The 15653-nt window shown below is 26.2% G+C and overlaps 1 protein-coding gene across 2 annotated transcripts in view; it reads right to left on the minus strand.

The window, feature by feature from the left end:
• Positions 1–5381, minus strand: part of LOC117174631 (integrin alpha-PS2-like) — a 316127-nt gene extending 310746 nt beyond the window's left edge. For both annotated transcript variants that reach the window (XM_033363890.1, XM_033363889.1), the window contains exon 1: positions 5045–5381. In XM_033363890.1, coding sequence (XP_033219781.1) covers positions 5045–5217 — 173 coding nt within the window. In that variant the 5' untranslated portion in view covers positions 5218–5381. The remainder of the gene's footprint in view (positions 1–5044) is intronic.
• Between the last annotated feature and the right edge of the window lie 10272 nt (positions 5382–15653).

The following is a 15653-nucleotide window of genomic DNA, read 5'->3' on the forward strand; positions in this document are numbered from 1 at the left end:
ACTAACCGGTGGAATAAATGTCTAAACTTTGAGAATCCATGGTTCAAAGATCGATTTTTCGTTTTAGTATTTTCAAAATGGCGTCTTAATGGCAAAATTTTTCCGGAGCGTTTTGAGCAAAATTCAGGCGTATTCCTTGGCTGATTACAAGAACTTTTTATTCTTGATGATTTTTCTCGATGATTCTTGATGACATTTATTCCACCCGTTACTGAGATTCCAGGTTAATTACAGACTCGAAAAGCTTTGGAAAATGGTTCACAAAAAAAAATAGGCACGAAAAATCACGTTTTTTTTTGTTTAAACTGCATTTTGGGATAATAAGAAAATTTTTTGAGGAATTTCATTAGCACCGTCGGAAAGAGGAGATCTTAAGCAATAAAAATATATGTGTCCCAATTTTTTCTAGTGTCGAATAGTCTTAGTTATTGGCCGTTGAAAAGCAGTGTACCGATAGTGGCGTTTTGGCCGTTTAAGGGTTAAACTGCTTTTCTGCTTGAAGGAAACTCTTGAGATTCATGATTCCGATGATTCGAAAGTAATGAGGGAATTTTTTCTTTCTTTACAAATAAGGTGCGATGGTCACCTGCAAGTCGTAACGCCTATTTAGTCCAGGAATCGAGTTTCCTGACAAACACGATGAGCTAATCCTGTCCATACTGTCCATTATATTAGATTCGTTTCTATACGATGACTCCAGCTTTTAACGTCACACGTGTGTAACTGTGTACGTGGTGTGAAAATATATTTCTGCTGAGAGGGCCGTTTCCGAATTGCTCCCATCGATCGATCACGAATAACTTTCAATGTCACGCCTGCGATGTGGAAAAGAATATTTTCCAGGGGAGAGAGCTAGCTTTCTAATCGTACGGAATGAATTCAAAATTTAACGTTAGGGTTCGTCCATAAACTACCTTAGAGATCAGCCATAAACTGCGTTACCAATTTTTTTTATTTTTGACCCCCCCCCTCCCCCCGTAAGTAACGAATTAAAATTGTAAGAATATACTGGAATTTTTTAATAAAGTATTCAAACAGAAAAGATGAATTCTTAATGAAAGATTTAATATTTCGCACTTCATGTATGAATGTGTGAATTTTTAATCCGAAAGAACGAATTAAAAAAAAAAACAGTTACATTTTCGATTACAAAATATGACTAAACAAAAAAGTTGAATTTCGAACCTACAGAGATGAATTTTCACCACGAATGCAATTTTTAATCAGGAGAGATGAATTTTTAACTAAAAAATATAAGTTTAGAAGAAAAACTGGAATAGGTATATTTTCGTTTTAGAAAATTAATAATAAAAAAAGGATTTTTAACTGGTTGATTCCATATATAAAAACCACAAATTCTTGAGAAAATAGTTGAATCGTCACCCAAATTGATAATTTTTTAAAAAAAGATGATTAATTTTCTGCTTAAAAAGACGAATTTTTAACAAAATATACCGAGAAAAATATATTATTTTTCCACAAATCTGTTCAATTTTACACCCAACACTGAATTTTCTACAAAAAGTCAATTTTTCTCAAAATAATTTATTTTTTAAATAAAAAGTTGATCTTTTAACCAATTAGTTAAATCTTCTAAAAAACAGTTGAACTTTAAGCCAAATAGCTGCATTTTTCAGATTTTTTTTTAAATACTAAATTAAAAAAATGCTAAATTCAACCAAAAAAGAAGAATTTTTAACAAAAAACTTGAATCCGCAGCCAATAAGATGAATTTTCAAAAAAAGAAGATTAATTTTCTACCCAAAAAGACGAATTTTGAACAAAATAAGTAGGGTTTCTACAAAACAGTTGTATTTTCAACCGAATAGTAAATAGTTGAATTTTCTACCAAAATACTTGAATTTTCAAAGGAACAGTCGAATTTTCAAAACAAAAAAGTATGTTTTTAACAAAAAATGGGATAGTTACAGTTTCAGTTTAAAAAATTAATTTTCAACAAAAAAATGAATATAATCACCATTTTAATGAAACAAAAAAAACGAATTTTTAACCAAATAGTTAAATCCACAACCAATACGATTAATGTTTTATCTAAAAAGACAAATTATCAACTGAAAAAAGTAACTTAGAAAAAAATTGAATCCACATTCAAAAAGATGAATTAAAAAAAATTAAGATTCATTTTTCACCCAAAAAGTCGAATTTGAAACAAAAAAGATAAATTTTCCACAAAACATTTGAATTTTTAAACCAAAAAAACGAATTTTCTACAAACCGGTTCAATTTTTAAACCGAAATATTTATATTTTTGGTTTAAAAAAAACTGTTTATATAAACTTGTTCTCAACGAAAAGTGTAATTGATAATATTTTAACCAAAAGAATTTTGATCAAATCAAAATTAGTTGAATGCAATACATATAGAAATATGAACATTCGGCAAGGTAGTTAAAATTTAAACCAAAGAGATACATTTTCAACTATAAAAGATACATTTTTAACCAAATAGTTACATTTTTAACTAAAAAAGATAAATGTTCCTTCTTACAAATGTAATTGTTAATTTTTCTGTAAAAAATAGTTCATTTTTAATCAAAATAATATTTTTGGGTAAGAAATTTATCTTTTTGTAGATAACTCGTCTTTTTGGTTAGAAAATTAATCTTGTTTATTGAAAATACATCTTCTTGGAGAAAAATTCGTCTTCTTTGGTTCAAGTCAACTGGTTAAAAACAATTTTTTTGTTGCTGAAAATCAATATTTTTAAATCGAACATATAACGATTCCATTCCAACTATTTTGTTGAAAATACAATACATTTCGACTTGGAATCTTACGAAATTAAAGTGTTGAATTTCCCTATTTTTCCCCTATTTTCGTGAAAAATCACCCTATTTTCTCTGTTGTAAGAGAATTTTGCCTAAAATCTGTTAAAGATACCCTTGAAATTTATTCTGAATCTGTAGAGATTCCTCGAAATGCAACAATTAAATTTCTATAAAATTTTTAAAATACTATGAATCCTTCAAATATTGTAAAATTATTTGCAATTGATCAAATCCTTTCAAATTTTTAATAAACCTAATAAATACAAAAAAAATTGAGTAAAACACGTCGTAAAAAATAGCTAAAATTTTCGAATTTTTTTCGAAAATTTCTTATAAATTTTTTAATCTCTGGAAATTTTCTATAATCCTACAAATTTCTTTGAAATCTCACGAAATTCCTCAACATTTTTTAAAATGCACAAGGTTCTTTAAAATCCTTTGCAGTTTTTGAATTCCCTTCATTCTTGTAAAATCACTGGAAATCTTTTGCAATACCATACAACATGTTGAAATCGTTAATATCTTTTAAAATTTCTTTAAAAATGTTTATAAAATATTCTGAGACCAATTCTTCAAACATTTTCTAAGATCCCTTGAAATCGTTTTGATAACTTTAACGCTCTTTTAAAATACCTTGAAATATTTTTAATTCCAGCAAATTATCTTGAAATTTATCAAATCTTATAATTTCTTTTAAAATGTTTAAAACTTAAAAATCAGATCAAACTACTAATCTCCTAAAATCCCTTGAAATCCCTGAGTAGGAATCTTTTAAAATACTCAGAAAGCTTTGAAACCCTATAAAATCCTTTCGAATCCCTGGAATCGGTAAAAATCTTTGAAATCCCGGAAAGTTTTTAGTAATCCTTCGAAATCTTCTAAAATTTTGATTTTTAAGATAAGCTGCAAAAGTCTTTCCATATAAGTAAATATTTACAAAACAAATAACAAGTGATAATGAAAATTGATATTAATCATATTCCGAAAAAATTTTGAAACCTTTTTTTTTAGAAGTCTTAAATGAGTGGTAAATTCAACAATTAAATTAATGAGGAAAGAATTCGTTTATAATTGAGGTTTTTGGCAATCAGTTTGGTTTATGCAGACATATGGCCATGTGGTGGAAAAGGGGTAACGGTCTGTGTTAAATAACAATTACCGGCTTCCTGGCAACTATGCTAATCACTTTGTGCCGCAACCGTATGTAGTGCGAATGGATCTTCATGCTGATAGGTAAATTGTGTATATAAAAAAGGGGATGAAACCAACTGCAAAAAAGTGACACGAACCGTGCAAACTTTATGACTTTATGTTGTAGGTGTGTCTAAAATTAGCAGACCTTTAGATTGAATTAACCAATTAATTAAACTGCACTCATTCGTCTCTCGAAAAATTTCCTGAGGAACAAAAAAAAACTTCTGAAAATGAAAATTAGATCCTTATTTCATATAAAGGATTTAATACTGATTTATAATTCCAGATCTCGCTCACAGTCACCAGATGGATTATGATCTCTCGAGGATCTTTTGAAAATTCGTAAAAATTCATGAATATTTGAGTGAGTAGAATTTCGAAGATTCGTCTTAATTTCAAATCTATTCATAAAATCTACAGACCATCATCAATGCAACTCTGAGAATATTTTCTAAAACAGAAGCATAGTATTGCCAAATTTAATTTAAAGAAAAAAATACTATAGTTCCAATGAATTTTTTTTAGCAACTACCCTAATTATCAGATGGATTATGATCACTCCAAGATCTTTTCCAAATTCTAGAAGATTTTTGAAAATTAAAAAATTTCCGGCGAGATGTCAAACTGTTTTTGAGTCGCTGCATCTTGAGATCTCAAAAATCTTTTAAATCTGAATCTGATTTTCGTGATTCTAAATCTTTCACAAAAAAAACAGAAGTGAATTTCTGTTGCGGGTAATTTTCAAGTAGATAAAGTTGATTTCTTTTCGCAATGAAACAAACCCTGACTCAATAGGATTGACATGGTAAACATTTCCAATGTGGTGAGTAAATATTAACACGTGATGTTAGTTTTTGTTGCGGGTAAAAATTATCCTGAAATCGCTCTAAAGACTACATTTTATTTTTTTTTTCTGTGTCGATTTTTGATTCTGTGACTTAAAAAAATATGTCCTCCCCACCACTTTAAATACTATTTCCCCGAGACTTGATGCTAGATTCTCATTCCCCACCCAATTTTAAATGCAACCCCCTCCACCCTAAGAGTAAAACTTTTACTCACGATCCGTATCCTTGATGATCGCGATACTCGGCAACAGAAAATCCAAACATGGAATGACGATGAGATTTGTAGATTGTGTAATGTCTGGTCTCCACATTGAAGGCCGCTGATTCCCATTTTGGAGAACTTCCCAAAAGGGCAATTAGCCCCAATGGAATCCAAAAAAGCCACATGATAAAATCACAATCACTAATTCACAAAACTGAACAACACCCTTCGCTATCTGTACATATCCATGCGATGTGTAGGCTATGACAGTGATTGGATTAGAAAATTTGGAAAAGGTTTAAAAAAAATAAGGGAAAATGGTACAAGGTACTTTTTTTTGGGGGGGGGGGGGGGGGCAAAATACAAGGTTTTTTTAGTGGAATTTTAGGGGGAGCTTGTCAGATGACCGGTATGGGCAACCCCGAACGACATGTGGTGGAGGCACGAGGTGAACGGTAGTCACGGACACGCGTCGACGATGACGGCTTGACGGACGGCCGCGGACAGACTGAAGTGGAACTCAGTCGGTTCTTTCAGCTCTCACGAGCTCCCACCCACTGCAGTTTCGAACTTGAGGGTTCATGCAATGGATGCAATGGATGCAATGTGTTGCGGCGCCATCCTCTCTACATTTACAATAGGATGGCTCAAAAAAATATTTTTTGTTGTTGTTTCACCCTCCCCTCCTCCTATTTTCTTTCATTTGGTGTAAAAATAATAGTGTGATTTTTTATAAATTAAAATAAAATGTTTTACTTGTGATCCAAGGTCAGGGTTACCAGATGTCCTCATTTATCAGGATATGTGCTGAATTTTTATCACTGTTCTGATTTTTTGTGATATGTCCTGATTTTTCAGACCTGAAAACGAAAATTTGCGATTTTTACTCCTAGGAACAATTTTGTTTACAATTTCTGAGGGCGCAGTCTGATTGTGACTTTTTAAATAAAAGTATTTGTAATAATCGACATATTGTACAGATTGTACGCAATTTTTAAAATAAAAATGTTGAATTCGAAACATTTATTTCTTCATAAACTTAGGGAATTAACAGTCTTATTATTTTATTCAAAAAAACAACTGTATTGTAGAAAATTCGTCTTTATGGGTTGAAAAATCAACTATTTGTTCGAATATTAACTTTTTTGTAAACAATTATATTTTGGGTTTAAAAATTCAACTTTTATGTAGCAAATTCGTCTTTTGACATAGAAATTCCATATTTTTGGTAAACAAATTTTTTCTTCACTGACTGACAAATCTTTCTTGGTTAAAAACTCAAATTTTTTATTCGAAAATCCATTTGTTGTCGTAGAAATTTCATCTTTTTGGCTAAAAATACAACTGCATGATTAAACACTTTTTTTTGAGGATTTTCAAAAATTTTGTTAAAAATTAGCTTGAACTCAACTAATTATTCGATTCGTTGTTCAAAATTGATATTTTGAATTAAAAATTAATCTTTTTCTGTTGAAAAATCAACTTTTTGACTGAAAATTCTTATATTTTGTTGAAAAATCATATTGTTTGGTATAGAGACCATTAATTCTCTTGGCTAAAAATGTATCCTTTTTTTGGCTAAAAATACAACAGGTTGGTTAAAAATTTGAATTAAAATTAAATTATTTTGTTTAAAGAAAAACTTTTTCGTTAAAAATTCCAATTTTTGGTTGAACATTCAACTCTTGGGTTAAAAATTAAACTATTTTTAATAAAATGTAACTATTTGATACAAAATTAACAATTTTTTGTGAAATAATATTTTTGAATTGAAAATTCAACTGTTTTACAAATAATTTGTCTTCTTGGCTTAAAAATTCAACAATTGGTTGAAACTTCACCCTTTTTGGTTGAAAATTCAATTACTTAGTTGAAAGTTAAAAATTAAACTATTTTGTTTAAAATCGTCATTTTTTGGCTTAAAAATTTAAGTATTTGGTTGAAAGTTCCAATATTTTTTTCGTTTTGTTTGTTAGTTTAACTATTGGGTGGTTATTTAACTATTTAATAAACAATTAAATGTGCTGTGGTTGAAAATTCGTCTTTTTGGACTGAAAATTGACCTAATTTGGTAGAAAATCTTTTTTGTTTGAAAATTCAACTACTTCGTTCAAAATACATTATTTTTCTACTTAAAACCTTAGGAATATAGTACTTCAAAATACAAGAAAATATGGGGGTTTAAAAATTGACAAAAAAATCATTTTTTGGGTCAACCTACTTTACAAGTTTGAATGTGTTTTGAATGAAAAATTCAAGACCTCGCTCGAGAAAAATAATTATTTATAATTACAACAATACGAAGGAATTTTTTCTGCATGTTAGTGTTCTTAAATGAAATATTATTAAAAAGAACGATTTTTAGGGTGATTTGTGAGTCACCCTTTTGCTCTATCCAGAGTTAATTTTCAAAATTCCCTGACTTGTTCCCTGACTTGTAACAGTTTATTATAAATTTTTTTATAAATGTAACAAAATAATTTTAGATTCATAGATTTTTAATGGGTTGCCACAGCCTAATTTACTTGAAAATAACATCTGAATCAAAAAGTGATAATGTACATTAATGTTTTTTTGAATTTAAAACAATTCGATTCATAAAACATAAAACAGTTCAAGTTAAATTCAAAAGATCTCAAATGAATTGAAAAAAATTAAGATACACTCCAGTTCCCATAGAAGCTGTTTTAATTTTGTTATTCTTAGAACTGCAGGCCCTCGCAGTTTCTCAAAGGGCAGGGCGAGAGACGGTTGCAGCTCTTTCCTCTGAATGGCCGCAGTTCGCGAGTACTCAGTCGAGTATATTGCGCAATATTATGAGTGGAAACGATTTAGGCAGCCCTGACTGTTTACGTTTCGCTTCCCCCAATTTAGTAACAAGGCCACTACGAGGCAAACCCCGAAACTGTTATTATATGGGACTTGGAGTGTAATCAAGTTTTTTAGAATACCTTCAAATTATTAAAAACGATTTAAAAAATTTCGGAATATTTAAAATACCCTTGAATATTTTAAATCCTTTGAAATGCGTTCAAATTATTGAAATCAATAAAAAATTCCTTGTTATCTTTTAAAATATCATAAAATCTTGGAAATGCTTTAAACGCTTTGTTAAAATCTTTAAATATTATTAAATAATTGAAGTCTCATTAAATTACATTATATATTTGTAAATACCTTAAGAGCTTTTAACATCCCTCAAAATCAATGAAATTGAAAATATATATTTTTAAATACCTTAAATTTTTCCTAAAATTTAGTAAGATTCTGAAAAACAATAAATAAATTTCTTAGAAATGTACTAGATACTTTTTCGACATTTTAGAAACCTTAAAAAAATGTTTAACCTTTTAATAAATCTAGGAAAATTATATTGATATAATCTTAAAGCAAAGAAACAAAGAAAGTTAAAAAAAGTAGTTATTCGAAATTATTATATTATATTAAGAAGAGTTTTTCCTCTAATTAATAATTTGCCTAAATTCTTTTTTCTTTCTTGACTGAAAATGCATTTTGGGGTTGAAAATTCAACAATTTTTTTAGAAATTCGTCTTTTTGGCTTGAAAATTCATCTCTTTTGGTAGATATATAATCTTTTTTTATTAAAATTACACATGTTTGTATTTAAAATTAAAATCTTTTTTTTGCTGATAATTGAAGTATGTTTTTCAAAATTCTTAGTTGGGGGTGAATTCAACTCTTATTGATTTAAAATTTTAATATTTATTGGTTTAAATATCAATTATTATATTTTTCTTCGAGAATTAATCTTTTTTAGTTAAAGATTAATCTTTTTGGTTGAGGATTCAACTATTTTATTTAAAATTCGTTTTTTTTTAATTATTTTGCAAAATTCACTTTAAGAAACTTTTTAATGAGATTTCAAAACAGTATACAAGATTTTCAAAATTGTAAACAAAAAAGAATTTACAGGATTTTAAGAAATTTTGGGAGAAAATCGGGTCGGTTTAAAAGATATTAAGGAATTTGAGAAGTTTTGAAAATATTATAAATATTTTAAAACTTTGAAGGATTTCTGAAAATTTTAAAAATATTTGTTAAAAAAGGTCTAAACGTTAAAACTGACTTAAATTTTACCTAAAATTTTGTAAAATCCCATAGCATGAAAAAAATTACTGAGAAATTTTCTAGATACTTTTTAGACATATCAGAAATTTTCAAAACTCTTTTTGAATTTTCTCAAGAAACCTAGGGAAATATTTATACCTCTAAAGCAAATAAACTAAGTTATAAAAATTAATATATTCATAGATTTTGATTTAAGCTTAAAATATTTTAGAACTGAAATATTGAGTGAATATTACATTTTTCTTTCATAATTGATTTTTTTTTAGTTGAAAATTCTTCTTTTTTTATATAAAAATAATTTTCTTGGTAGAAAATCCATATAATAATTTAAAATTAACTTTTTTCTTGAAAATTAATATTTTTGGGTTCAAAAATTTAACCAATTCGTAGAAAATTCGGCTCTTCTAGAAAATATTAAAATATTTTTTGGTTAAAAATACACCTGTTTGAAAATTTTTCTTTTTTGTATTATGTCGACTTTTTTGTTTAAAAACAAAAAACTGTTTAGAATGAAATATCAGCTGTTATTGTTTGCAATTTATCCTTTTTTTAAATTCACCTTTTTGTTTAAAGAAATTTCTTATTTTCTCAAGAACATTAGTAAAATTACATTTATATAAACTTAAAAACAAATAAACCTAAAAAAAATAAGCCATATCCAGAAACACTGCACGCGCTATTGATAATGCTGGTTTAAATTAAAAAAAAAAAAGGGACAATCGTATAGTTATTTGTAAAATTCATTACGGTTGTGTAGATAATAGTCCTTCAGGGCCAAAGTAATTATTTCAACATCAGATTTTGTAAGTGAAACACTAATACAAACTCAGAAACCACAAGTCACAACCTATAATCACCCTAATATCGTAGTATATGAACCTGTCATCAGATAATGGTAGTGCGACAATGGAAAAGGTGACTAAGTACTAAGTAAGGTGTGGTTATTTCTACCTGATAAAACTTTCACACCCTTTCGTAGTTACCCCCAATATTTCAAAAACACCCTAAATTACTTGCTGAAATAGAACGAATTCGCACTATCTTGAATAAATTAATGTAACAGAAGGCCTCACAGTCCTTATCTGATAAAATATAGGGACCAAAGGGTCCGTTTATTTCCGTATAATTGCACAGTGGTCTAGAATAGGAATTTACTGTTCATAATCGCGCACAGGTCGTATTTCTTTTCCGATTTAAAAGTCTTTTTTTAGAAATGCTCAGCAATTAATTTTTAAGAGAATTGTGGTTTGCTTTTTTTAAATTTTTTCACAGCGCAACAATATATAAACAAATATAATGACAAAATTGACCATTTTAGCTTTGTGAATTTTTATCTAAAGAAAAAATACAGATAGGAACTCACTATCAGCCGGAATTATTGCGCATGCATTCATAGAACATAATTAATTTTAATGATATTTAATTTAATTATTATAAACAATTTCTATAAACAAGTTCTTTATAAACGAGTTTTTATCATAGCTGAATTGATTTTTCTGAACAAAAGTGATTCACAATTGTCTTTAAAGCCATTTATATACTTTAAGCTTTGTCAAACATAAACAATATAGATTGTTTATAAGAATTTAGTTAAACAAGTCTCCTAATCGGCCGTTTCCTCGTAGAAAAAAATGTTTTTTTTCTTCAATAATTATTAGAGTGACATTTATTGCGGTGACTAACCAAAGAAATTAAATTAAGAATAATTTATATGATTGTTATAAACAATTTCTATAACAAAACTATGATTTATTTTTTTACATGCAAAAAGGACGGTTTTTCACTGAAATCATCCGACAATAAACTAACAGTGATTCCAAAATTGGATATGGGACATTAAATAATAATTTGCGTAATTTTTAATAACAATTTTAAAACAATGTGTGACAATCTGCGGTTGGTCGTAGAAAAAAGTTATTTTTTCTTTAATCATTTTTGTAATAATCTTATTTGAGTTATTGAATCAATGAAAAAATTTATAATTATAATAATGAGATTATTATTAAAAACTTTAAATAAATAAATTACGATTCTGAACTCGAATCATTTTTAGATTCGAATTGTTCTATTAGTTCATCGAGTTCTTGATCAAGTTCAACTTCAACTTTTGTTCTGAATCGTAATTTATTTATTTTTAATTTTTTATAATAATCTCATTATTATTATAAGTATCAATTTTTTCATTGATTCAATAACACAAATAAGATTATCACAAAAATGATTAAAGAAAAAATAACTTTTTTCTACGTCCAACCGCAGATTGTCACGCATTGTTTTAAAATTGTTATTAACAATTACGTAAATTATTATTTAATGTCCCATATCCAATTTTGGAATCACTGTTAGTTTATTGTCGGAAATTTCAGTGGAAAACCGTCCGTTTTGCATGTAAAAAAAAATAAATCATAGTTTTGTTAAAAAAATTGTTTATAACAATCATACAAATTATTCTTTATTTAATTTCGTTAGTTAGTCACCGCAATAAATGTCACTATAATAATTATTGAAGAAAAAAACATTTTTTTCTACGAGGAAACGGCCGACTAGGAGACTTGTTTAACTAAATTGTTATAAACAATCTATATTGTTTATGTTTGATAAAACTTAAAGTATCAAAAATCAATTCAGCTATGAGAAAAACTCGTTTATAAAAAATTTGTTTATAGAAATGTTTACAAAAACAATAGTTGTTAACTCATGCTAATTTTTTTGTTACAAATTATGACTCTTATGAAAAATATTATCAACTGGCGTGAAATAAACGATTTTTTCTATGATAAAAAAACACTAATAAGAATTCGTTTATAAAAATTGTTTATAATAATTAAGTTAAATATTATTAAAATTAATTATCTTCTATGAATGCATGTATAATAATTCCGGCTGATAGTGAGTTTCTATCTGTATTTTTGCTTTAGATAAAAATTCACAAAGCTAAAATGGTCAATTTTGTCATTATATTTGTTTATATATTGTTGCTCTGTGAAAAAAATTAAAAAAAGGCAAGCCACAATTCTCTTAAAAATTAATTGCTGAGCACTTCTAAAAAAAAATTAATCTGCTAAGAAATACGACCTGTGGGCGATTATGAACAGTAAATTCCTATTCCAGACCGCAGTGAATTAGAATGAAGAAAAATTTAAGTTAAATTACAAAAAAAATTATATGAATTCTAAACAGGGTCCGTTTATTTCCGCACAATGGAAATTAATAAAAATTTAAGTTAAATTAAAAAAATATATGAATTAAAAACAATGTAAAAATATGAAAAAACTTAATTGAATTCAGTACAGTGAGGTTAAAATAATGTGAAATGAATTAAATAAAAACTTTCAAAAATTAAAAAAAGCATGTGAATGAAGCAGAATTGATTAAATTTAGAAGAATTTAAGTGAATTAAATAAATTCAAGAATTCCCGAGAATTTAAAAGAATTCAAGCATGTCATTCAAATTTGAATGAATTTAGAGGAATTTAAGGGAAATATGAAGAATTTGATTAAATTCATCAAAAATCAAGCCGAATTTAAAAAGAATTTAAGTGAATTAAAAACAATGCAAAAATATGAAGAAATGCATTGACTTGATTATGTTTGAAATGATATTAGAAAAAATAAAGGGAATTAAAAAAAAATCGGTTAAAATACCTAAGATTTTAATGTGAGTTTTAAAGACTTTAAAATAAATTGAACGAAAACTTGTAAAAAATTCATTGAATTGAGGAAATTTAGCAAAAGTTAAAAGAATTCAGGATAAATTCAAGAGAATTTATATCGAATTCCAAATAAAATTGCAAAAAATATGTTTAAATCTTACGAAATACCTCACTTTTTGTGAATAAACTCTTTGAAATCCATTAAAATATTAAAATCCCTTCAAATTGTTTAAATCTCTTGAAAATGTCTTGGGATCTTTTAAAATAGCCTAAAATATTTCAAATCCTTATTTGTTATTTCTTGAAATCCCTTAAAACTTTGTAAAGTTCTTGAAAATGCTTGGGAATTTTTTTACAATACCCCCAAATATTTTAAATCCTTTGTAATCCCATTAAATTACTGAAATTACAAAAAAAAAATAATTAAAATATTTCAAATCCTTTGATCAATTTATTAATTGATCCTCAAGATCAGTTAAATAAAAAGTTTTGAAAATTCAAAAAAATCAATTTAATTAAGTATAATTGAATAAATCTAAACGAATTCAAGTAAATTATTATTTTTTAAATCCCAAAGAATTAAAAGGATTCAGGATAAATCAATGAGAATTCAAGGTTTTTTCCAAAGAAAAACTTAAAATCTCTTGAAATCTTAGAAACCCTATGAAATAATTCACTTCTTTTGAGTCAATTCTTTAAAATTCACAAAAATACTTTCACTCTAAAAGTTTAAAAAATGAATAAGAAAAAATAATTTTTTTTTAACGCAATCTGTATTATAACTTTTCAACATTGTCTCCACTAATAGAGGTACAGTTGTGCATCCTTTGTCTGACATTTTAAGACTTTATTGCATTAAAAAAAAAACCCGAAAAAAAACCTGTAAAGTCTGTATAGTTTTCTGTAAAGTCTTTAACAAAATGTTAGAACATGAATAATTTTTTTAAAGAAGGAGCAATCATTGTGCGCGTGGCGCGCACAATGTTATACTAATTTTAAAATATATAATATACGTATAACTGCGTAAAAAAAAATTTAGGAAATCGAAAATAATATCTAAGAAAGTAGCATATATTAGTATATCCCAATAATGCATAATTAATTTTTAATTCATTGTTATATATGGCTTGGTTCTACATGTTAGCTAACTGCATATTTTGTAAAATTGTTATCTTCATAATTTTGTTATTTTCGTAAATAATAATATTTTTAGCGTCCATTTTTTACGTAACATTAAGTAACATTTTTAATTTATGATTTTCCTGCACCATCGACTCTGTATATCAAATTTTTTAAATAAATAACTTTACTTCATCATAAAATTTATTGCTAAATGTTTCTAAGCATTATAAAACAAGAGAAAAATTAAATTGTAAATGATTTTTTAATAATGGAAAATAATTAAATGCTTAATATTTCGCAACCACACTATAATTCGTAAACTTTCTTACATTTTCAAAGAGATAAGAACAATATTAAATTATGGGTAACGACTTATTTTGAAGAATTCTAAAAAAAATTAGAAGCTTTTTAATAAATATGAAAGAATTGAGAGATTAATTTTTTTCAGATTTCTAGGAAAATTTTTAATGGTTTAGGTTTTATTTAAAAAGAATAACTTTAAATTTTGTAAATATAAAAATTTGTATAAAATGCTTTTAATATTCATGGGAAAATTTAAATGATTGTTTTGTAATGAATTCTAAGACAAAATTTGAAAAGATTACAAATCATTTTTGATTATTTACTAAATTTTTATAAAAAGAATGTGAAATATTTTAAAGCAAAATTTTGCAATTTTGCCATATTACATAATATTATAAATTTTTTTAGTAAGTTTAAGAGATATTCAGAAGTTTAGAAACGATTACAAATGGAAAAAATTAAGGCTGTTGGGAAAAATTAAAATGATTTTTTATTTCGACAAAATTAATGTCAAGAGATTAATTGAAAATATTTCAAAAAACTTTAAAAGATTTCTTAAATTTTTAGAAAATAAAAGGAAATTTTGTTAGTTTTTCAGAATTAAAAAAATTCAGGAAAAATTTGAATAATTTTTAAAGACTAGAAAGTTTAGATTTCAGAACACCTGAAAAGATTTTAAAAAATGGTCAAGATTCGAGTGAAAAATTTTAATGATTTTTTATTTTGAAAAATGAACTTTAGGAGAAAATTTAAAAAGTTTTTTAAAAATTTCAATCTATTTCCTAAAATTTTTAAAAAGAAAGTAGAAGATTTTAAAGCGAAATGTTTCAATTTTGGCAAGATGAAAAAATCGTAGAAAAATGGAATAAATTTTTTAAATATTGAGAAGAATTTGGAATTTAAATAAATTAAAAATAAAAAGCATTTTAAATTTAGAAGAATTGACGAGGATCAAACAAAATTCGAATCTTTTAAAGATTTTTAGAAATTTAGATCTTTTTTGAATAAAAAAAAACTTTAGAAGCTATAAAAGAATTTCGAAAGGTTTCAAGAGAATGAACAAATTTTTTTTTAATTCTCATGAAGATTTAGAATATTAGAAAGCGATTTTTTATATTTTGAATGATTTTTCCAAATTAAAAAAAAAAATTCCAGTCAGTTAAAATTATTTTTAGGTGTTTAAGACGTTTCAAATAGATTAAAAATCTTTAAAAGCTTGGAAACATTTCCGAAAATATATAAAATGTTTCATGGTTTCCTCAAAAACTTCTGAAAGTCCTAAAAATCTTGTAAAAGTACTAGTATTTTCACTACAATTTTGTAAAATCTCTAAAGTCATATAAAATAAAACAAAATTCTTTAAAATATTATGGGTTATTTTTTGACACATGTGAAATATTCCAAAATCTTTTTTAATTTTTTCAAGAATCTTATAAAACTTATATTTGAATAAA

Source organism: Belonocnema kinseyi, chromosome 6, assembly GCF_010883055.1.
Source record: "Belonocnema kinseyi isolate 2016_QV_RU_SX_M_011 chromosome 6, B_treatae_v1, whole genome shotgun sequence".
NCBI classification, from domain to species: domain Eukaryota; kingdom Metazoa; phylum Arthropoda; class Insecta; order Hymenoptera; family Cynipidae; genus Belonocnema; species Belonocnema kinseyi.